Source organism: Salvelinus namaycush, chromosome 7 (genome assembly GCF_016432855.1).
Source record: "Salvelinus namaycush isolate Seneca chromosome 7, SaNama_1.0, whole genome shotgun sequence".
Lineage (NCBI taxonomy): Eukaryota > Metazoa > Chordata > Actinopteri > Salmoniformes > Salmonidae > Salvelinus > Salvelinus namaycush.
In genome coordinates, this window is record NC_052313.1 from 57,734,682 (window position 1) to 57,758,390 (window position 23,709).

The 23,709-nt window shown below is 44.6% G+C and overlaps 1 protein-coding gene across 1 annotated transcript in view; it reads left to right on the forward strand.

Annotated features, from left to right (window-relative positions):
* sema5bb (sema domain, seven thrombospondin repeats (type 1 and type 1-like), transmembrane domain (TM) and short cytoplasmic domain, (semaphorin) 5Bb) overlaps positions 1 to 18,571 on the forward strand; it is a 56,446-nt gene extending 37,875 nt beyond the window's left edge. The window contains exons 12-21 of the mRNA XM_038997392.1: positions 583 to 767; positions 4,222 to 4,365; positions 5,643 to 5,790; positions 6,082 to 6,307; positions 7,913 to 8,152; positions 14,932 to 15,102; positions 15,432 to 15,581; positions 15,798 to 15,836; positions 17,608 to 17,813; positions 18,386 to 18,571. Of these exons, the coding sequence (XP_038853320.1) occupies positions 583 to 767; positions 4,222 to 4,365; positions 5,643 to 5,790; positions 6,082 to 6,307; positions 7,913 to 8,152; positions 14,932 to 15,102; positions 15,432 to 15,581; positions 15,798 to 15,836; positions 17,608 to 17,813; positions 18,386 to 18,571 (1,695 nt within the window). The remainder of the gene's footprint in view (positions 1 to 582; positions 768 to 4,221; positions 4,366 to 5,642; positions 5,791 to 6,081; positions 6,308 to 7,912; positions 8,153 to 14,931; positions 15,103 to 15,431; positions 15,582 to 15,797; positions 15,837 to 17,607; positions 17,814 to 18,385) is intronic.
* The last annotated feature ends 5,138 nt before the right edge of the window (positions 18,572 to 23,709 follow it).

The window sequence follows — 23,709 nt, forward strand, 5'->3', positions numbered from 1 at the left end:
CCTATCACCTTCCCCTTTCTCCTATCACCTTCCCCTCTCTCCTACCACCTTCCCCCTCTCCTACAACCTTCCCCTCTCTCCTACCACCTTCCCCTCTCTCCTACCACCTTCCCCTCTCTCCTACCACCTTCCCCTCTCTCCTACCACCTTCCCCTCTCTCCTATCACCTTCCCCTCTCTCCTACCACCCTCCCTTTTGTCCTACCACATTCCCCTCTCTCCTACAACCTTCCCCTTTCTCCTACCACCTTCCCCTTTCTCCTATCACCTTCCCCTTTCTCCTACCATCTTCCCCTCTCTCCTACCACCTTCCCCTTTCTCCTACCACATTCCCCTCTCTCCTACAACCTTCCCCTTTCTCCTATCACCTTCCCCTCTCTTTTACCACATTCCCCTTTCTCCTATCACCTTCCCCTCTCTCCTACCACCTTCCCCTTTCTCCTACCATCTTCCCCTCTCTTTTACCACATTCCCATCTCTTTTACCACATTCCCCTCTCTCCTACCACTTTTCCCCATTAGCCACCATTCTGACCCCATCTCTGATTGGTCCCTTCTGATGCTGAACTCCTGCCCGCTCACAGGTAAGGAACCTGACCCAGGACGGCGGCTTCAGCCCCTGGGCGCCATGGCAACCCTGTAACCACGACGACAGGGAGGGCGCCAGCACCAGTTGCGCGTGTCGATCACGCTCTTGTAACAGTCCAGTCCCTCAGTGTGGAGGCTCCAACTGCAAGGGCCCCACCATCCAGGTGGCCAACTGTTCCAGGTACTGTAGAGAAAGAAGACAGGGGAAGCTACAGTCTACTATTCATCATTCAGTACCAAACATCATAACAGTTACTGACTTCCCAAAAGTGGAATAGTCATGACCGTCAGCAGAGTCAGAGCTTGTTTCCTGGAGCTTTTGGGGATTATCAAAGTCCCTCATTTGAGCATCTGATTCCCGTTTTTTGTTCCAGTTGGGCTGACGTGCGTTCGAGTCCGCTTTCATTCTATGTTTCCAGCATGTTAACAAACTGTCAGTATAATTGATGAGAAGGTATTGTACATGTTGACCTTAAATGGATCTCTAGACAAAGACAAGTAGTAGCATGAGACTTCAGACCAGCAGCAGACAAGCACACGTAGACTCAGCAATGTTTGTTTTATTCTTGATGAGTTCTATTCTTCTATTCTTCTGCTTTCAGAGAGTTTAGAATAGACTTCCAACTACCAGACAGTGTTGACATGTTCTCAGAGGAAACTCAAGTTGTAGCATCAGACCAGCAGCAGAGTCCAACTACCAGACAGTGTTGACATGTTCTCAGAGGAAACTCAAGTTGTAGCATCAGACCAGCAGCAGAGTCCAACTACCAGACAGGGTTGACATGTTCTCAGAGGAAACTCAGGTTGTAGCATCAGACCAGCAGCAGAGTCCAACTACCAGACAGGGTTGACATGTTCTCAGAGGAAACTCAGGTTGTAGCATCAGACCAGCAGCAGAGTCCAACTACCAGACAGTGGTGACATGTTCTCAGAGGAAACTCAGGTTGTAGCATCAGACCAGCAGCAGAGTCCAACTACCAGACAGTGTTGACATGTTCTCAGAGGAAACTCAAGGACTCCCTTGCCCTCTATTAATAGAGGTTTCCCTCATTAGGCAAAAGAGATTGGATTTATCTAGAGAGTGAGTTGAAAACCAAATGACTGTCACCTCTCAGTATAGCAGGTCTATGTGTGTGCGTGTGTGTGTGTGTGTGTGTGTGTGTGTGTGTGTGTGTGTGTGTGTGTGTGTGTGTGTGTGTGTGTGTGTGTGTGTGTGTGTGTGTGTGTGTGTGTGTGTGTGTGTTTGGATTTACTATCCTTGTGAGAATTTCTGGTCCCCACAAGGATAGTAAAGCCAAACACACACACACACACACACACACACACACACACACACACACACACACACACACACACACACACACACACACACACACACACACACACACACACACACACACACACACACACAAGGAACATTCAGACAAGTGGGGACATTTTGCCAGTCCCCACAAGGAAAAAGGCTATTTTAGGCTTTGGGTTAGAATTAGGGTTAGAATTAGGGTTAGGGGTTAGGATTAGGGTTGAGAGATAGGGTTAGGTTAAGGGTTAGGGGTTAGGATTAGGGTTGAGAGATAGGGTTAGGGTTAGGTTAAGGGTTAGGATTAGGGTTGAGAGATAGGGTTAGGTTAGGGGTTAGGATTAGGGTTGAGAGATAGGGTTAGGTTAAGGGTTAGGGGTTAGGATAAGGGTTGAGAGATAGGGTTAGGTTAAGGGTTTGGGTTAGGATTAGGGTTGAGAGATAGGGTTAGGGTTAGGTTAAGGGTTTGGGTTAGGATTAGGGTTGAGAGATAGGGTTAGGTTAAGGGTTTGGGTTAGGATTAGGGTTGAGAGATAGGGTTAGGTTAAGGGTTTGGGTTAGGATTAGGGTTGAGAGATAGGGTTAGGTTAAGGGTTTGGGGTTAGGATTAGGGTTGAGAGATAGGGTTAGGGTTAGGTTAAGGGTTTGGGGTTAGGATTAGGGTTGAGAGATAGGGTTAGGGTTAGGTTAAGGGTTTGGGGTTAGGATTAGGATTAGGGTTGAGAGATAGGGTTAGGTTAAGGGTTTGGGGTTAGGATTAGGGTTGAGAGATAGGGTTAGGGTTAGGTTAAGGGTTTGGGGTTAGGATTAGGGTTGAGAGATAGGGTTAGGGTTAGGTTAAGGGTTTGGGGTTAGGGATAATAGGATTTTGAATGGGAATCAATAGTAAAACAAACATGTGAGATTACGGTCTTCACTGGTGGCTTCTTGTTGCTTACTTTACTGTGTTACTATGCAGGAGAGAGACAGAGGTGCTGAAATTAAGGGAAGCTCCATCAGCCTGAAGCACTTAAACAAATTAGGTGGATTTTTTTTATGCCTCAGCCCAGTCAGCTTCCCAGACAAGCACATGTAGACTCAGCAATGTTTGTTCTGTTCTTCTATTCTTCTGCTTTCAGAGAGTTTACAGTAGACTAGGCGGTTAGAGTTTACAGTAGACTAGGCGGTTAGAGTTTACAGTAGACTAGGCGGTTAGAGTTTACAATAGACTAGGCGGTTAGAGTTTACAATAGACTAGGCGGTTAGAGTTTACAATATACTAGGCTGTTAGAGTTTACAGTAGACTAGGCGGTTAGAGTTTACAGTAGACTAGGCGGTTAGAGTTTACAATAGACTAGGCGGTTAGAGTTTACAGCAGACTAGGCGGTTAGAGTTTACAATAGACTAGGCTGTTAGAGTTTACAGTAGACTAGGCGGTTAGAGTTTACAGTAGACTAGGCTGTTAGAGTTTACAATAGACTAGGCGGTTAGAGTTTACAGCAGACTAGGCGGTTAGAGTTTACAGTAGACTAGGCTGTTAGAGTTTACAATAGACTAGGCGGTTAGAGTTTACAGCAGACTAGGCGGTTAGAGTTTACAGTAGACTATGCTGTTAGAGTTTACAATAGACTAGGCTGTTAGAGTTTACAGTAGACTAGGCGGTTAGAGTTTACAGTAGACTAGGCTGTTAGAGTTTACAATAGACTAGGCTGTTAGAGTTTACAATAGACTAGGCGGTTAGAGTTTACAGTAGACTAGGCGGTTAGAGTTTACAGTAGACTAGGCGGTTAGAGTTTACAGTAGACTAGGCGGTTAGAGTTTACAATAGACTAGGCGGTTAGAGTTTACAATAGACTAGGCTGTTAGAGTTTACAGTAGACTAGGCGGTTAGAGTTTACAGTAGACTAGGCTGTTAGAGTTTACAGTAGACTAGGCTGTTAGAGTTTACAGTAGACTAGGCTGTTAGAGTTTACAGTAGACTAGGCGGTTAGAGTTTACAATAGACTAGGCTATTAGAGTTTACAGTAGACTAGGCTGTTAGAGTTTACAGTAGACTAGGCGGTTAGAGTTTACAATATACTAGGCGGTTAGAGTTTACAATAGACTAGGCGGTTAGAGTTTTAGGTGACTGTGTGTCTTCCCAGTTGTTCTGAGTTTCTCTCTCTCTGTCTCTCTCTGTCTCTCTGTCTGTCTCTCTGTCTGTCTCTGTCTGTCTCTGTCTGTCTCTGTCTGTCTCTCTCTGTCTCTCTCTGTCTCTCTCTGTCTGTCTCTGTCTGTCTCTGTCTGTCTCTGTCTGTCTCTCTCTGTCTCTGTCTGTCTCTGTCTCTCTTTGTCTCTGTCTCTCTGTCTCCTCTAGGAACGGAGGCTGGACCCCCTGGTCCTCCTGGGGTCAGTGCAGCACCAGCTGTGGCATCGGGTACGAGGTGCGCCAGCGCTCCTGCAACAACCCCTCACCCCGGCATGGGGGGCGTGTCTGTGTGGGACAAGGCCGAGACGAGAGGTGAGACAGAGGGACTCAATGCAGTACATTCAGTCAGGTTTACATACAGTCAGGTTCACATTCAGTCAGGTGTACATTCAGTCAGGTGTACATTCAGTCAGGTGTACATTCAGTCAGGTTCACATACAGTCAGGTTCACATACAGTCAGGTTCACATACAGTCAGGTTCACATTCAGTCAGGTTCACATTCAGTCAGGTGTACATTCAGTCAGGTGTACATTCAGTCAGGTTTACATTCAGTCAGGTGTACATTCAGTCAGGTGTACATTCAGTCAGGTTCACATACAGTCAGGTTCACATTCAGTCAGGTTCACATTCAGTCAGGTTCACATTCAGTCAGGTTTACATACAGTCAGGTTTACATACAGTCAGGTGTACATTCAGTCAGGTTCACATTCAGTCAGGTTCACATTCAGTCAGGTGTACATTCAGTCAGGTGTACATTCAGTCAGGTGTACATTCAGTCAGGTTCACATACAGTCAGGTTCACATACAGTCAGGTTCACATACAGTCAGGTTCACATTCAGTCAGGTTCACATTCAGTCAGGTGTACATTCAGTCAGGTGTACATTCAGTCAGGTTTACATTCAGTCAGGTTTACATTCAGTCAGGTGTACATTCAGTCAGGTGTACATTCAGTCAGGTTCACAAACAGTCAGGTTCACATTCAGTCAGGTTCACATTCAGTCAGGTTCACATTCAGTCAGGTTCACATTCAGTCAGGTGTACATTCAGTCAGGTTTACATACAGTCAGGTGTACATTCAGTCAGGTTCACATTCAGTCAGGTGTACATTCAGTCAGGTGTACATTCAGTCAGGTGTACATTCAGTCAGGTGTACATTCAGTCAGGTGTACATTCAGTCAGGTGTACATTCAGTCAGGTGTACATTCAGTCAGCTTTTCTCCCCATCTTGCATCATATGCTTAGTGACAGACGAGATTTGTGTAATGAGTAACCTTACTGAAGACTTACGTTAGCTGCCCAAGCTAATGCCCTCAGCTTTAGCTCAACAAAGTATTGTGGCGTTGCAGGAGACCCTGGTTCAGCGTTGCAAAGTCCTGAAATGGTGCACATATTGTAAAGCAGTGGTTCACCTTCTCTTACAGAGACCACCAGGCAGAAAGAGTAGGACTGCAGGTTTACCGTGTGTGTGTGTGTGTGTGTGTGTGTGTGTGTGTGTGTGTGTGTGTGTGTGTGTGTGTGTGTGTGTGTGTGTGTGTGTGTGTGTGTGTGTGTGTGTGTGTGTGTGTGTGTGTGTGTGTGTGTGTGCAGGCTGTGCAATGAGAAGAGCCCATGTCCCCTGCCTGTGTTCTGGTCTTCTTGGGGCTCCTGGTCTCAGTGCAGTGCAGAGTGTGGAGGAGGGGTCCACTCCCGGGTCAGGAGCTGTGAGAAGGGGAACACCTGCCCAGGATGTGCTCTGGTACACACACACACACACACACACACACACACACACACACACACACACACACACACACACACACACACACACACACACACACACACACACACACACACACACACTGCACCCCAACGGCATCCTTTACTACTACTTTCTCACAGATAACACCCTTATTTGATCTAGTGAATGCTTTCATTATTCATTTATCATAGCCAGAGGATGAACAGTCAGGTTGAAACTGACATATCCTCTCTCCTTTCCCTACATCCTTCTCTCCTCTCTCCTCTTCCCTAAAACACACTCCCTTAGGAGTACAAGACCTGTAACCTGGAGGCGTGTCCGGAGGTCCGTCGCAACACCCCCTGGACCCCCTGGATGCCGGTGAATGTGACCCAGGACGGGGCCCGCCAGGAGCAGAGGACCCGCTACACCTGCAGGGCCCTCCTTCCAGACCCTCATCAGCTGCAGCTGGGCAAGAAGAAGGTGGAGACCCGCGTCTGCCCCAACGACGGCACCGCCACCTGTGAGACTGAAGGTAAGTCTGGGGCCGTCCCACTCATACATATATACTGGACATACACTCACACACTTTCTCCATACACCTTTCCACTCCCCTTCTAAAGAACCAAGTACAGACAGACAGACAGACAGACAGACAGACAGACAGACAGACAGACAGACAGACAGACAGACAGACAGACAGAAAAAGAGAAACAGACAGACAGACAGACAGGAAAGCATGCTAAGCCTCTAATATTATGCAGTGGGCTGTGGTTTTTAACCGGCCAGCTGGGATTACCCATGCTGTGCTCACTGGGGCGGGACGATCTGAGCGGTCGTACCCAGTGACAGGCTCCCCGGGGTGGGGTAGGTGTCACAGTCCACAGCCTCTCATTGATTTAAAGGTCAGACAGGCAGGCAGAACGCCTCTCCTGCTGACAGTAACTAGACGGGGGAGAAGGGTGTGTGTGTGTGTGTGCATATTTAAGACAGGCTCCATGTGAAGCAAGGCAGATAGAGAGCATGTGTTTGCGACAATTTGCAGAGGACAGAGTAACCGTGTGGTCACTGGGTCTAAACACCATGTCACAGGCTGTCACCGGGTCTAAACACCATGTCACAGGCTGTCACCGGGTCTAAACACAATGTCACAGGCTGTCACCGGGCCTAAACACAATGTCACAGGCTGTCACCGGGCCTAAACACCATGTCACAGGCTGTCACCGGGTCTAAACACCGTGTCACAGGCTGTCACCGGGTCTAAACACCATGTCACAGGCTGTCACCGGGCCTAAACACCATGTCACAGGCTGTCACCGGGCCTAAACACCATGTCACAGGCTGTCACCGGGTCTAAACACCATGTCACAGGCTGTCACCGTGCCTAAACACAATGTCACAGGCTGTCACCGGGTCTAAACACCATGTCACAGGCTGTCACCGGGCCTAAACACCATGTCACAGGCTGTCACCGGGCCTAAACACCATGTCACAGGCTGTCACTGGGTCTAAACACCATGTCACAGGCTGTCACCGGGCCTAAACACCATGTCACAGGCTGTCACCGGGTCTAAACACCATGTCACAGGCTGTCACTGGGTCTAAACACCATGTCACAGGCTGTCACTGGGTCTAAACACTGTGTCACAGGGGCGCTGTCTAGACTCAAGAGGAGACATCTGGCCTCACAGTAACATGAACCGTATGAAATATTACTGCTGCCCTGGTTTCAAACCACACAGACAGAAAATAAAAAGCTTTCAATTCATTATTGAAGTCATTTCCATAATTTAGGTGACGTGTTGCTTTTTTTTACCTTTTCAAAGAGTTCATCTGGAACCGATTAACCCAGATTTTACCCCACGGTTGAATGTTTGGCCCAGATTCTAACTGCACAGGTTACTATCATACCATGTAATGAGGAAGGAAGCCTCTGCACTCTTAGAACCAGCACATTGTCAGTTATTTCATTGCCAAGCTTTAGGTCACAGAAGACCATTGTTTATCAGAGCTGTTCTCCTACCATACCATTAGGAAAACAACATATTTTTGACTTTGAGAAGTCAAAATAATATTGTAAATCACCTTTTGTGTTGTAATGTCTCATGTTTGAGTATATGTGTATCTCTGTGTGGTTCAGCTCTGGTTGAAGACTTGGTCAGGACCAGTGGAGGAGGCAGTAGTGGTCGACCTTTGCTCCGACAACCAGGTGGCACCAGGTGGTCCCCGTGGGAGACATGGTCGACCTGCTCCCAGGAGTGTGCCAAAGGCTTCCGCACGCGCAAACGCACCTGTGCCTCAGCCGAGGGCAAGAGCAGCCCCAGTGGCTGTAGTGGATCCCCAGTGGAGTACCAGGACTGCAACTCCCAGCCCTGCCCAGGTAAGACACCGACTACTCCAGTGCTTCTCTATATCTGCTCAAATACTGTACTGACCGATTAACTTAACGGGCAGTGTAGAACCGAGATTGGGATTCCTTCAAAGCCGGCAATAGCCTTTTAAAGGCAATTTCCCCCACGTTCTCGGAGATCGCATTCATGGTAAAAGCTGTTGAAGCGTAAATTGCCTTTAAAAGTCTGTAGTGAAAAACAAACTGGTCTAATAAACATGAATCAAATGTTTTGTTTTCATGTGCTGAAAACATGTTAAAAAAAACTCAGAATCTGGATAAATAGTTAACCCCTTACACTCGTGGGCCTTTATGGATTGGGCTAAATTGAAATGTTTCTTACAGAAGAAATATGGAAAGCATATGCAAAACCATGGTAGCAATTAAAAAGGAACAGTTTGGAGATTATGGGAAAATGATGACTAAAGTTGAGGACACCTGACACAAGACTGAATCCAATTTATGTGCATTTTACATTTACTGTACTTTTTAACGCATTTGTTGATAAGAAAATCAAAAGATTCAAAGAAGTGTCTTCAACTTTAAGGCGCTATTTTTAGCTCTCCTCGTTGTTTTGTTTGGAACACAACCCTGCATCCCCGCCTTCACACAATTACTGTTGTTGTTTTGTTTGGAACACAACCTGCATCCCTGCCTTCACAACTATTACTGTTGTTGTTTTGTTTGGAACACAACCTGCATCCCTGCCTTCACACTATTACTGTTGTTGTTTTGTTTGGAACACAACCTGCATCCCCGCCTTCACACAACTACTGTTGTTGTTTTGTTTGGAACACAACCTGCATCCCTGCCTTCACAACTATTACTGTTGTTGTTTTGTTTGGAACACAACCTGCATCCCCGCCTTCACACAATTACTGTTGTTGTTTTGTTTGGAACACAACCTGCATCCCTGCCTTCACACTGTTACTGTTGTTGTTTTGTTTGGAACACAACCTGCATCCCTGCCTTCACACAACTACTGTTGTTGTTTTGTTTGGAACACAACCTGCATCCCCACCTTTACACAACTACTGTTGTTGTTTTGTTTGGAACACAACCTGCATCCCTGCCTTCACAACTATTACTGTTGTTGTTTTGTTTGGAACACAACCTGCATCCCCACCTTTACACAACTACTGTTGTTGTTTTGTTTGGAACACAACCTGCATCCCCACCTTTACACAACTACTGTTGTTGTTTTGTTTGGAACACAACCTGCATCCCTGCCTTCACAACTATTACTGTTGTTGTTTTGTTTGGAACACAACCTGCATCCCCACCTTTACACAACTACTGTTGTTGTTTTGTTTGGAACACAACCTGCATCCCCACCTTCACACAATTACTGTTGTTGTTTTGTTTGGAACACAACCTGCATCCCCGCCTTCACACAACTACTGTTGTTGTTTTGTTTGGAACACAACCTGCATCCCCGCCTTCACACAATTACTGTTGTTGTTTTGTTTGGAACACAACCTGCATCCCTGCCTTTACACAACTACTGTTGTTGTTTTGTTTGGAACACAACCCTGCATCCCTGCCTTCACAACTATTACTGTTGTTGTTTTGTTTGGAACACAACCTGCATCCCTGCCTTCACAACTATTACTGTTGTTGTTTTGTTTGGAACACAACCCTGCATCCCCGCCTTCACAACTATTACTGTTGTTGTTTTGTTTGGAACACAACCTGCATCCCTGCCTTCACACAACTACTGTTGTTGTTTTGTTTGGAACACAACCTGCATCCCCACCTTCACACTACTACTGTTGTTGTTTTGTTTGGAACACAACCCTGCATCCCCGCCTTCACACAACTACTGTTGTTGTTTTGTTTGGAACACAACCTGCATCCCCACCTTTACACAACTACTGTTGTTGTTTTGTTTGGAACACAACCTGCATCCCCGCCTTCACAACTATTACTGTTGTTGTTTTGTTTGGAACACAACCCTGCATCCCCGCCTTCACACAACTACTGTTGTTGTTTTGTTTGGAACACAACCTGCATCCCTGCCTTCACACAACTACTGTTGTTGTTTTGTTTGGAACACAACCCTGCATCCCCGCCTTCACACAACTACTGTTGTTGTTTTGTTTGGAACACAACCCTGCATCCCCACCTTCACACTACTACTGTTGTTGTTTTGTTTGGAACACAACCTGCATCCCCGCCTTCACACAACTACTGTTGTTGTTTTGTTTGGAACACAACCCTGCATCCCCGCCTTCACACAACTACTGTTGTTGTTTTGTTTGGAACACAACCTACATCCCCGCCTTCACACAACTACTGTTGTTGTTTTGTTTGGAACACAACCTACATCCCCGCCTTCACACAACTACTGTTGTTGTTTTGTTTGGAACACAACCTACATCCCTGCCTTCACACTACTACTGTTGTTGTTTTGTTTGGAACACAACCTGCATCCCCACCTTTACACAACTACTGTTGTTGTTTTGTTTGGAACACAACCTGCATCCCTGCCTTCACACAACTACTGTTGTTGTTTTGTTTGGAACACAACCCTGCATCCCTGCCTTCACACAACTACTGTTGTTGTTTTGTTTGGAACACAACCTGCATCCCTGCCTTTACACAACTACTGTTGTTGTTTTGTTTGGAACACAACCTGCATCCCCGCCTTCACACAATTACTGTTGTTGTTTTGTTTGGAACACAACCTGCATCCCTGCCTTCACACAACTACTGTTGTTGTTTTGTTTGGAACACAACCTGCATCCCCACCTTTACACAATTACTGTAGTTGTTTTGTTTGGAACACAACCTGCATCCCCACCTTTACACAATTACTGTAGTTGTTTTGTTTGGAACACAACCTGCAGCCCCGCCTTCACACTACTACTGTTGTTGTTTTGTTTGGAACACAACCTGCATCCCCGCCTTCACACAATTACTGTTGTTGTTTTGTTTGGAACACAACCTGCATCCCCACCTTTACACAATTACTGTAGTTGTTTTGTTTGGAACACAACCCTGCATCCCTGCCTTCACACAACTACTGTTGTTGTTTTGTTTGGAACACAACCTGCATCCCCACCTTTACACAACTACTGTTGTTGTTTTGTTTGGAACACAACCTGCATCCCCGCCTTCACAACTATTACTGTTGTTGTTTTGTTTGGAACACAACCTGCATCCCCACCTTTACACAATTACTGTAGTTGTTTTGTTTGGAACACAACCTGCATCCCCACCTTTACACAATTACTGTAGTTGTTTTGTTTGGAACACAACCTGCATCCCCGCCTTCACACAACTACTGTTGTTGTTTTGTTTGGAACACAACCTGCATCCCCACCTTTACACAACTACTGTTGTTGTTTTGTTTGGAACCCAACCTGCATCCCTGCCTTCACACAACTACTGTTGTTGTTTTGTTTGGAACACAACCTGCATCCCTGCCTTCACAACTATTACTGTTGTTGTTTTGTTTGGAACACAACCTGCATCCCCACCTTTACACAATTACTGTTGTTGTTTTGTTTGGAACACAACCCTGCATCCCCACCTTTACACAATTACTGTAGTTGTTTTGTTTGGAACACAACCTGCATCCCCACCTTCACAACTATTACTGTTGTTGTTTTGTTTGGAACACAACCTGCATCCCCGCCTTCACACAACTACTGTTGTTGTTTTGTTTGGAACACAACCCTGCATCCCTGCCTTCACAACTATTACTGTTGTTGTTTTGTTTGGAACACAACCCTGCATCCCTGCCTTCACAACTATTACTGTTGTTGTTTTGTTTGGAACACAACCTGCATCCCCGCCTTTACACAACTACTGTTGTTGTTTTGTTTGGAACACAACCTGCATCCCCACCTTTACACAACTACTGTAATTGTTTTGTTTGGAACACAACCTGCATCCCTGCCTTCACAACTATTACTGTTGTTGTTTTGTTTGGAACACAACCTGCATCCCCGCCTTCACACAATTACTGTTGTTGTTTTGTTTGGAACACAACCCTGCATCCCCGCCTTCACACAATTACTGTTGTTGTTTTCGCATTCCAAAAACAGTCCATTATAATTCACAATCTGGGTCAGATGGGCATCATTTGAAAGCTTGTTCTACTGCCAACATGACTTGCTAAATTATAAAATATGTTAGGTTTTCACAAGGCAATTCAGAGAAGCAGATCATCATTTTGGTGCGCATAGATTGGAGTCATGAACAGTGGTGTTACTTAAGTAAAAATACTTTCAAGTACTACTTAAGTCGTTTTTGTGGTGTCTGTACTTTACTATTTATATTTGACAACTTTTACTTTTACTCCAATACATTCCTAAAGAAAATAATGTACTTTTTACTCCATACATTTTCCCTGACACCCAAAATTACTAGTTACATTTTGAATGCTTTGCAGGACAGGAAAATTGTCTAATTCATGCACTTATCAAGAGAACATCCTTGGTCATCCCTACTGCCTCTGATCTGTCAGACTCACTAAACACAAATGCTTAGTTTGTAAATTATGTCTGAGTGTTGAAGTGTGCCCCTGGCTATCCGTAAATGTAAAAAACAAGAAAATCGTGCCGTCAGGTTTGCTTAATATTAGGAATTTGAAATTATTTATACTTTTACTTTTGATACCTACAGTTGAAGTCGGAAGTTTACATACACCTTAGCCAAATACATTTAAACTCAGATTTTCACAATTCCTGACATTTAATACTAGTAGAAATTCCCTGTCTTAGGTCAGTTAGGATCACCACTTTATTTTAAGAATGTGAAATGTCAGAATAATAGTAGATAGAGTGATTTATTTCAGCTTTTATTTATTTCATCATGGGTAGCCTTCCACAAGCTTCCCAAAGTAAGTTGGGTGAATTTTGGCCCGTTCCTCCTGACAGAGCTGGTGTAACTGAGTCAGGTTTGTAGGCCTCCTTGCTCACACACACTTTTTCAGTTCTGCCCACAAATTTTCTATAGGATTGAGGTCAGGGCTTTGTGATGGCCACTCCAATACCTTGACTTTGTTGTCCTTAAGCCATTTTGCCACAACTTTGGAAGTATGCTTGGGGTCATTGTCAATTTGGAAGACCCATTTGCGACCAAGCTTTAACTTCCTGACTGATGTCTTGAGATGTTGCTTCAATATATCCACATAATTTTCCTCCCTCATGGTGCCATCGATTTTGTGCACCCCACAACATGATGCTGACACCCCTGTGCTTCACGGTTGGGATGGTGTTCTTTGGCTTGCAAGCCTCCCCCTTTTTCCTCCAAACATAATGATGGTCATTATGCCAAAACCGTTCTATTTTTGTTTCGTCAGACCAGAGGATATTTCTCCAAAAAGTACAATCTTTGTCCCCATCTGGGATTGATTTGCACTTTTTGCACCAAAGTACGTTCATCTCTAGGAGACAGAACGTGTCTCCTTCCTGAGCGGTATGACGGCTGCGTGGTCCCATGGTGTTTATACTTGCGTACTATTGTTTGTACAGATTTGTACCTTCAGGCATTTGGATGAACCAGACAAGGATGAACCAGACTTGTGGAGGTCTACAATTGTTTTTCTGAGGTCTTGGCTGATTTCTTTTGATTTCCCCATGATGTCAAGCAAAGAGGCACTGAGTTTGAAGGTAGGCCTTGAAATACATCCACAGGTACACCTCCAATTGACTCAAATGATGTCAATTAGCCAATCAGAAGCTTCTAAAGCCATGACATAATTTTCAGGAATTTTCCAAGCTGTTTAAAGGCACAGTCAACTTAGTGTATGTAAACTTCTGACTCACTAGAATTGTGACACAGTGAATTATAAGTGAAATAATCTATCTGTAAGCAATTGTTGGAAAAATTACTTGTGTCATGCACAAAGTAGATGTCCTAACCGACTTGCCAAAACTATAGTTTGTTAACAAGAAATGTGTGGAGTGGTTGAAAAATTAGTTTTAATGACTCCAACCTAAGTGTATGTAAACTTCTGACTTCAACTGTAATTATATTTTTGCGATTACATTTAATTTTGATACATAAGTACATTTAAAACCAAATACTTTTAGACTTTTACTCAAGAAGTATTTTAGTGGGTGACTTTCACTTTTACTTGAGTCGTTTTCTTTTAAGGTATCGTTACTTTACTCAAGTATGACAATTGGGTACTTTTTCCATCACTGCATGAATGTATTCTGGTGCGTGGTCCACGGCAAATTTTCACAATGTAACAAACATAGGCTCATTGTGTTCAGGACAACCCAGGGTATAACGCCATGTCATCTTGTAACTAACTGTACATCAACATAGTGATCATAAACGTTGACACTATATGACATGAGTTTTATGATATGGAAATGTGAAGTGCGCATTTGGACTCACGGGTGTTTGGCTTGCTTGTATGACATCAAAGCGGTATTTATTATAATTCTCAATGTATCCTCTTTCAAAATACATCGAGTCCTCGTCATTTACAGCATTCTCCTCACTCAGACAACAACAAATGTGAAAAAGTTGCCTAATTATCTGGAGGGATGGGGGGCAACTTCTTGTTGCGCGTGGTGCACAAGTTCAGAACGTCTCTCAGTCAAAACCCATACAGACCTGTGAAGCGCAGAGCCAGAGCTGTATAACACGTTACTATACAGCCACTGTGTTCCAATGTAGGTGCTTATCAGTGTTCAATCAGCCCTTTTCAACCTGTATACTGACTGTGAAGGGCTACAGGATATTAACCTTTTATATTTTCTATAAAAGTTTGGTGTGTGTGTGTGTGTGTGTGTGTGTGTGTCCAGTGAAAGGAACCTGGTCGTGCTGGGCGTCATGGTCTCACTGCTCTGCCACCTGTGGAGGTGGGCACTACCAGCGTACCCGTACCTGTAGCAACCCTGCCCCCGCCAACGGAGGTGACATCTGCATCGGCCTGCACACTGAAGAGGCCCTGTGCAACACACACACCTGTGAAGGTATGCAGAATGAACAGATTCACAGATGACAGATATGCAGCACTCAGTCATACACAGATACACAACATTCAATCATAGCCTGCACAGGTACACATATTTGCAGCATTCGTTCAAATATTGTTTTTAAAATGTTGACCATTCAAAGTAACTCATTTAATTGAAATGATGGTGCATAAGTCATGTTAAGGTTATGTAGCTGCTATGTTGAGTTCACTGTGGCTTTGCTTTGACTTATAGTGGAACAACAACTCATCATCCTCTCTTCTCTCCATCCACCCTCTCCTCTCTCTCCTCCAACCCCCTCCACTCCTCCTCCGCTGTTCCTCCAGGTGGCTGGCTGGTGTGGTCAGAGTGGGGGGAGTGTGACGAGGAGGGGCTGCAGCATCGCAGCAGGGAGTGTGGGGAACGGGAGGCAGACCCCAGCCTGTGTCAGGGCAATGCCACGGCGAGCAGGCCCTGCCAGCCCCCCGAGGTGCCAGGTCAGTCCCCAACATTTTGAACATACTGCTAAATAGCCAGCTGACCATCACTTTATGGGCAGTGATTGGTTGGTTTTGCTGCAGAAAGTGGTACTCTGTGATTGTGGGGAGCTTTGACTCTATTGGCTGGTTGAATTGTGCATTGCAGTAACAGTCTGTTTCTCTCTCGGTTCCTCCCTATTTCTTTCCTCTTCTTCTCTCTATTTTTCTCTGCAGTCGTTCTGCCTGGACAGGATAACGATCAGCGCTGTGGGGGTAAGTGAATTATGAGAATCCCCCCCATCCCAGTGGGGGGTTACAGGGACCCCAAGGACATGGAGCGTGTCTCTCGTCACCCCCTTCCTCCCCCTCTCCTCTTACGCCCTTCCCACTCCCGTTGCATCACAAATGAATCATCGCCACCCTAATTACACACAATGCTGTCATTCCTAAAAGCTTTAGGCCTAGATTCAGTCAGATCAAGCGTTAACCGGCGATAGCAAATACCCACAGCTGCTATTGATCATTGTCACAAAGCCACACCCCTTCCCACTCGCATTACAAGTTCAGAATGAGAAAGTGTAGGCTATATAGAAATAATTGCACTCAAATCAAAAATCATTAAACAAAATAATGAGGATTTCTATCAGCCTGATCAAGGTGTAGATTACATCTCACATTCCAGTGTTAAAACTTCTAAACAAGGCTGCATGGGATTTCTCTTAATGCGACACCGTTCAGCCAATGGCAATGTCTGCTTTAGGAATGATGCCAGGAGCCGCTTGTGGATCTGACAGCTCTAACGCGGTTCCAACTCTGACACTGCCAAAACAACCGCCATGTGGATGTAGGCTAAAGCGGATCTGATTTAATAGAGCCTTAAAGCCTTGTTCACATTGGCAGTTTGAAGTGATTCAAATCCAATTTTTTTCCATATCTGGTCTGAATCTGTTATTTTTCCTGCAGTCTGAACAGCCAAAAAGTACATGGAATCAAATATTTAAAGCCATATTTCAAACCACCTTTGTAGGTGGTTTGCAATCAGATACAAATCTGATTCCTGCCTGTGCAACTTCTGTCTGAACGGTCAAATTTGATTTATTTGGTATAAATTGTTGCTTACTAGCTAGTGGGTTGACAGTTTTGACAAGACCATGTGGAAGCTAATTAGCTTGTTAATTTAAAAACAAATGACTGAATGTGCTAAAAAGCTAAACAGCTAGCTAGCTGATGGCTGTGGCTAGCTAGCTGATGGCTATGGCTAGCCTGCTGACTGCTGTGGCTAGCCGAAAAGGACTAGTTTTGAAAGTTGGATCATCTTATACTTTGAGGTTTAAAAAAAAAGTGTACTTCCACTATGAATTTGAAAATTCTAAACAGGGAGGCATTGTTGTCACCTTAGCTTGCTACATAACTTCTGAGTGATAGGAAGCACGAGCACCACCACCAATCAGCCTACACCACTGCGCACACATCTGTCGTTACTATGACAACTAGCATAGCAACATCAGCAAATGACTGCTGTCTGAACACACACAAATCTGATTTGGTCACTTGTAACTTGCTGTTTGGACAGTCAGTATTCCAAAACAGATTTGAAGAACTAATTTTAGTCTTAAGGCGTGCGAACAAGGCTTTAGTTTCAGTATGATTCTTGGTCTTTTGAGCAGATCCTCTCATGACAAAAACATTATGGAGCTATTGCAATGTTGCTAGTAGACCTGGGTTCAAATACTATTTGTAATCTTTCCAAAACTTTTAGCTTCCGTTCTAGCCTGGCTGCAGTGCTATATGACCAGGGTTCACACTTTTAGAAATGTTCCATTTAGCCAGGCAAGCTCAATCAAGCACAGATAAGGCATTTTAACTGATTTTAAATAGTATTTGAACCCAGGTCTGATCACTAGCTTAGCTGCACTTAGCCTTCAAAACAGGTTTGAACTCGCAATTTTTGGGAACAAGACTACATTGCCAAAGCAAACATATTGGAACATATAAAATTAATGGAGTAAATATTATTCAAACTCTGTCTCTTTCCTCCTACCAGCCTTCTCTCTGTTCCACCTGATGGCCACGGGAGCGTTATGTTTCTTTGCGGCGGTGGGGCTGTCGGTCCTGGTCTACGCCTACTGCCAACGACTCCACAAGCCCTCCCAGGAGTCAGCCGTCATCCACCCCACCACGCCCAACCACCTCAGCTATAAGGGCAACACGACGCCAAAGAACGAGAAGTACACCCCCATGGAGTTCAAGGTGGAGTATTCCACTCTTCCTATCCCCCACCCTTACAGACAGGGAATGGAACAATCCGTTAGGGCAGAGTCAGACCTGCAGGTTCAGATAGATAACATTGTTTTTCTTTCAAATACTTTTAATTAAGTCTGCCTGGAGTGCCAGATGGGTGGGGTTTGCACTTTTGGAATTTTTCCATTGGTTCCATTGCATCAGGCAAGCCCAATCAAGCACAAATGAAGAATTTGAAAGAAAGTAAATACTATTTGAACGTAGGTCTGCTTCAAATACCAAATATCAGACCTCAAATGGTCAGGTCATTGTAGTCTTTGCTTGTCTTATTTTGCCTATTTTGCTCTTTGGTAGAATGGCAGAGAGACAGTAGCTGTGTGTCCGTCCGTCCGTCAGTCCTGCCCTTGTGATGTCCCAGTGATGTACCACCTGTTTGCCTCCCACTCTTTATTAATGTGTTCATTAGCCTGTTAACCTATCAGAAAGGAGGGCGAGACTCACACAGCTGTGTTTGATTAATCGAGCCATTACTTGAATTAATTAATTCAACCCCCTGTTCTGTTCCCTTCTGTCTTCCACAGACGCTGAACAAGAACAACCTTCTCCCAGACGAGAGCTGCAACTTCTTCCCCTCGTCCCTCTCGCCCCTCCCCTCCCTCCCCCAGAATAACGTTTACACCACCACCTACTACCCTGCACCCCTGGGCAAATACGACCACCCCTTCCACCCCGACTCACCTTGCAGGAACTATATGCACCACAGTTGAGACAGGACCCCCCCCCCCCTCCAACTCTCTTCTCTATGGGAAGTTGGAAACACTCCTGCACCCCAGACCCTTCACCATTTCCTCTCCTCTCCTCAGTTGAGTGTGTACTCTGCTACGGTGAGGGGGAGCTGTGTTAACGACCGGGCAGACCCTTGAACTGGGTGTGTCCTCTCAAGGTCCGAACCATGCACGTTCTTCTCAATCACCAGTGCGGACGGAGGTTGAACTGTCCCTGTCAACCAACAGGACAACACTTTCGTATCATTGTGACTGTTCAGTTGATATGACTGTTTTATGACGTTGTTTTTCTACTCTACTGTGCAGTACAGCAACTCATCTCAAGACGGGGAAGGAGACTGGACCATGTGGAATGCTGGGAGTTGGAGTCTTATGAGGGAGCTGGGCTGTAGCAGCCTTATGGTTCAGTATGGAGATTCACTACTTATGGAATCTGTTCTAAAACAACACTGTTAAAAGTCTCCTGTAAAACCCTACGGTATCAGATCATGTATATCACAAAAACCCACAGACTTCACATTTGATCTGAGGAGAACATAAGACATTGTGGCTGGTTTGTATTCGATATAGACGGCAAAGTCAACCGTTCCCAAAAGATACCGTACCGGAATATGCTGACCAAGACACCTTCCAGCTCTAAAAACTGACTTTATGATGGTGAAAATGCAGAACTCAATAACACTGACAGTATGGAAACGTTTGTCATCTCCTGCTCACCAACTTGTTTCTCCTGTTTGTTTGGACACACTGCATCAGAATAGCCTCATGGTCAGGTGCTCCCGCAGTGTGGACTAACAGAGAGGGAAAGAGAGTGAGGGGCTGGTACTGCTTTCATCTGAGCAGCCCAAGGACTCCTGGGTACGTCCCAAATGGCACCATATTCCCTATATAGTGCACTACTTTTGACTAGAGCCCAATGGGCCCTGGTTGAAAGGAGTGCACTATGTAGGGAATAGGGAGCCAAATGGGACGTGGCAATGGCCTCTGAAGGGGTTTATAATCCTGTAACTACCTGCACCGACACCCAAAAATGACAATGGCGGCGATTCAGAGTCGACGTAAAAGGAGCCATTTTGAGAAAAAACATGTATTTTGAATTAACCCAGATACTCAGCTAAGGCTCAGCAATACTGTCTCACCACCCTCATCCCTTCAAATGGATAGCTGTCTCAGCACCCTCATCCCTTCAAATGGATAGCTGTCTCAGCACCCTCATCCCTTCAAATGGATAGCTGTCTCACCACCCTCATCCCTTCAAATGGATAGCTGTCTCAGCACCCTCATCCCTTCAAATGGATAGCTGTCTCACCACCCTCATCCCTTCAAATGGATAGCTGTCTCACCACCCTCATCCCTTCAAATGGATAGCTGTCTCACCACCCTCATCCCTTCAAATGGATAGCTGTCTCACCACCCTCATCCCTTCAAATGGATAGCTGTCTCACCACCCTCATCCCTTCAAATGGATAGCTGTCTCACCACCCTCATCCCTTCAAATGGATAGCTGTCTCACCACCCTCATCCCTTCAAATGGATAAATGGATGCATCCAATTGGAAATGTCTATGGATGTGGGAAATGATCTGTATACCAAACCTTGACGTGAAGCATGATGAATACAGTTGGTGTGTAAGGGCACTGTTTCATCATCATGCCGAAGGGAAATGTGTTTGTCATGTTGCTATGATGAAATGTGTATTGAATGGTGGCAGATAAGGTCATCACCTGGATTACAATACTGGATCCCTCAGCACCTCCTCCACTAGATCACAATACTGGATCACTCAGCACCTCCTCCACTGGATCACAATACTGGATCATTCAGCACCTCTTCCACTGGATCACAATACTGGATCACTCAGCACTGCTTCCACTGGATCACTCAGCACCTCCTCCACTAGATCACAATACTGGATCACTCAGCACCTCCTCCACTGGATCACAATAGTGGATCACTCAGCACCTCCTCCACTGGATCACAATACTGGATCACTCAGTACCTCCTCCACTAGATCATAATACTGGATCATTCAGCACCTCCTCCACTGGATCACTCAGCACTGCTTCCACTGGATCATAATACTGGATCACTCAGCACTGCTTCCACTGGATCACAATACTGTATCACTCAGCACTGCTTCCACTGGATCACAATACTGGATCACATTACTGGATTTCTCAGCACTGCTTCCACTGGATCACATTACTGGATCCCATTTCTGTATCCAAATACTGGACCCCAATACTGGATCCCATTACTGGATCACAATACTGGATCATGTTATGGTAATCATCTGCAGAAGAAGATAGCAACACCAGCCATACTGTGTGTGTGTGTGTGTGTGTGTCTTGCTGGGCCATTCATTGTTGTATATGTTACTGTGAGTGTGGAGAGTGTGGAGAGTATCAATGTGATGGTATTAGAGTAGTGATGATCAACTCCTATCTCTTCCAGTCATTCAAGTTGTTCATGTTACAGATCTGAGCCCAATCTAAGCTGATGGTAGGACATCTTCACCTAAATGATACTGAGCTGATGGTAGGACATCTTCACCTAAATGATACTGAGCTGATGGTAGGACATCTTCACCTAAATGATACTGAGCTGATGGTAGGACATCTTCACCTAAATGATACTGAGCTGATGGTAGGACATCTTCACCTAAATGATACTGAGCTGATGGTAGGACATCTTCACCTAAATGATACTGAGCTGATGGTAGGACATCTTCACCTAAATGATACTGAGCTGATGGTAGGACATCTTCACCTAAATGATACTGAGCTGATGGTAGGACATCTTCACCTAAATGATACTGAGCTGATGGTAGGACATCTTCACCTAAATGATACTGAGCTGATGGTAGGACATCTTCACCTAAATGATACTGAGCTGATGGTAGGACATCTTCACCTAAATGATACTGAGCTGATGGTAGGACATCTTCACTTAAATGATACTGAGTCTGGAAGTTTACTGTGAAGGTTCTCAAACTATTCATTCTCCATTCGATGAATGTTAAGTCATGTTTTCTTAAACAGCAAATCTTAATTTGTTCATAGATGCTGTTCCATGCTAAAGGCAATGACACCTAAAGTCAGTATGGTTTGTAAAATGTATATCGTATAGCTTTTCTGTGTTTTTAAAGGCTTCTAGTTGTAAAAATGCATATGTTTTGTAAATATCAAGAAGGAGATGGAGGTTTGTACCTGTCAGTAACCGAGGTTTGAGTTGTTCTCCATCCTGGATTTGATGTGAGTGCCAGTCTGTTTGTGCTGTCATGCCAACCCCTCATCACTCATTGGCACATGGCTTGACAATGACCAATGGGGTTGGCAGGAGCACAAACAGATCAGGGACAAGGCTAGATGTTATGTAGCATAATGTTCATCCCTGTAATGTAGTAATGACAGATCTGAGACCAGGTTAGATGTTATGTAACATAATCTGCAGCAATGTAATGTAGTAATGACAGATCTGGGACCAGGCTAGATGTTATGTAGATGAATGTTCAACCCTGTAATGTAGTAATGACAGATCTGGGACCAGCCTGGATATTATGTAGATTAATGTTCAGCCCTGTGATGTAGTAATGTAGCCACACATAGGTTTAGCTGCCATGGTATCTGTTACCCTCAAATCTCAAGATACAACCCTCTTCATGTATTTCAATGAGTTTAAGTGTGTGTGTGTGAGTGTGTGTGTGTGTCTGTGTGTGTGTGTCTGTGAGAGAGTGTGTTAAAAAGAAGAAAAAAATAAATTACTGTACATTCATCGTTGTGGACACTCACAGGACACATTCACTTCGTTTTGTCATCGTGATTGGACATGCTGCTGTTGCATGTTGGAAAACACCAATCGGAGGGCTCTGCACCTTTTCTACACAATCATCCAGGTGGTACTGTCAGCTGGGTATTGTAGTCCTGCTCACAAGTTATTGCTCTTTTCCAGAACTACAAACATGGCTGTTGGATTTGTGAATTGAGACTTTTTAATCACTGCCTTTTAGACACTGTGAATTTTTTGGTACTCTATATTTTTGTATATTGTACATTGTAAAAAATGAATAAAAATTAACTTTGGTGCCAAACATCTGTCAACTGTGCCCTTCTACATTCACTAGGAAGCTTGGTTGATTACTCCATTGTAAATACTATCATTCAGTTAGCCTCACTACATCACTAGGAAGCTTGGTTGATAACTCCATTGTAAAGACACTATCATTCAGTTAGCCTCACTACATCACTAGGAAGCTTGGTTGATTACTCCATTGTAAAGACTGTCATTCAGTTAGCCTCACTACATCACTAGGAAGCTTGGTTGATTACTCCATTGTAAAGACTATCATTCAGTTAGCCTCACTACATCACTAGGAAGCTTGGTTGATTACTCCATTGTAAAGACTATCATTCAGTTAGCCTCACTACATCACTAGGAAGCTTGGTTGATTACTCCATTGTAAAGACTCATTCAGTTAGCCTCACTACATCACTAGGAAGCTTGGTTGATTACTCCATTGTAAAGACTATCATTCAGTTAGCCTCACTACATCACTAGGAAGCTTGGTTGATTACTCCATTGTAAAGACTATCATTCAGTTAGCCTCACTACATCACTAGGAAGCTTGGTTGATTACTCCATTGTAAAGACTATCATTCAGTTAGCCTCACTACATCACTAGGAAGCTTGGTTGATTACTCCATTGTAAAGACACTATCATTCAGTTAGCCTCACTACATCACTAGGAAGCTTGGTTGATTACTCCATTGTAAAGACACTATCATCATTTAGCCTCTTGCTCTTTCCCTACAGTCACCATGTATTCAAACTGTATTTGTGCTGAGACCAACTTCAGTCTTCTTACATGTATGGTGCATGGCAACAAGAAGCATAGAGTTAGCCAACACATACAGTACAGGATGGATACAATCAAACGTATTTATAAAGCCCTTTTTACATCAGCAGTTGTCACTAAGTGATTTACAGACACCCAGCCTAAGACCCCAAAGAGCAAGCAATGCAGAGGCAGAAGCACAGTAGCTAGGAACAACTCCATAGAAAGGCAAGAACCTAGGAAGAAACCTAGAGAGGAACCAGTCTCAGAGAGGTGGCCAGTCCTC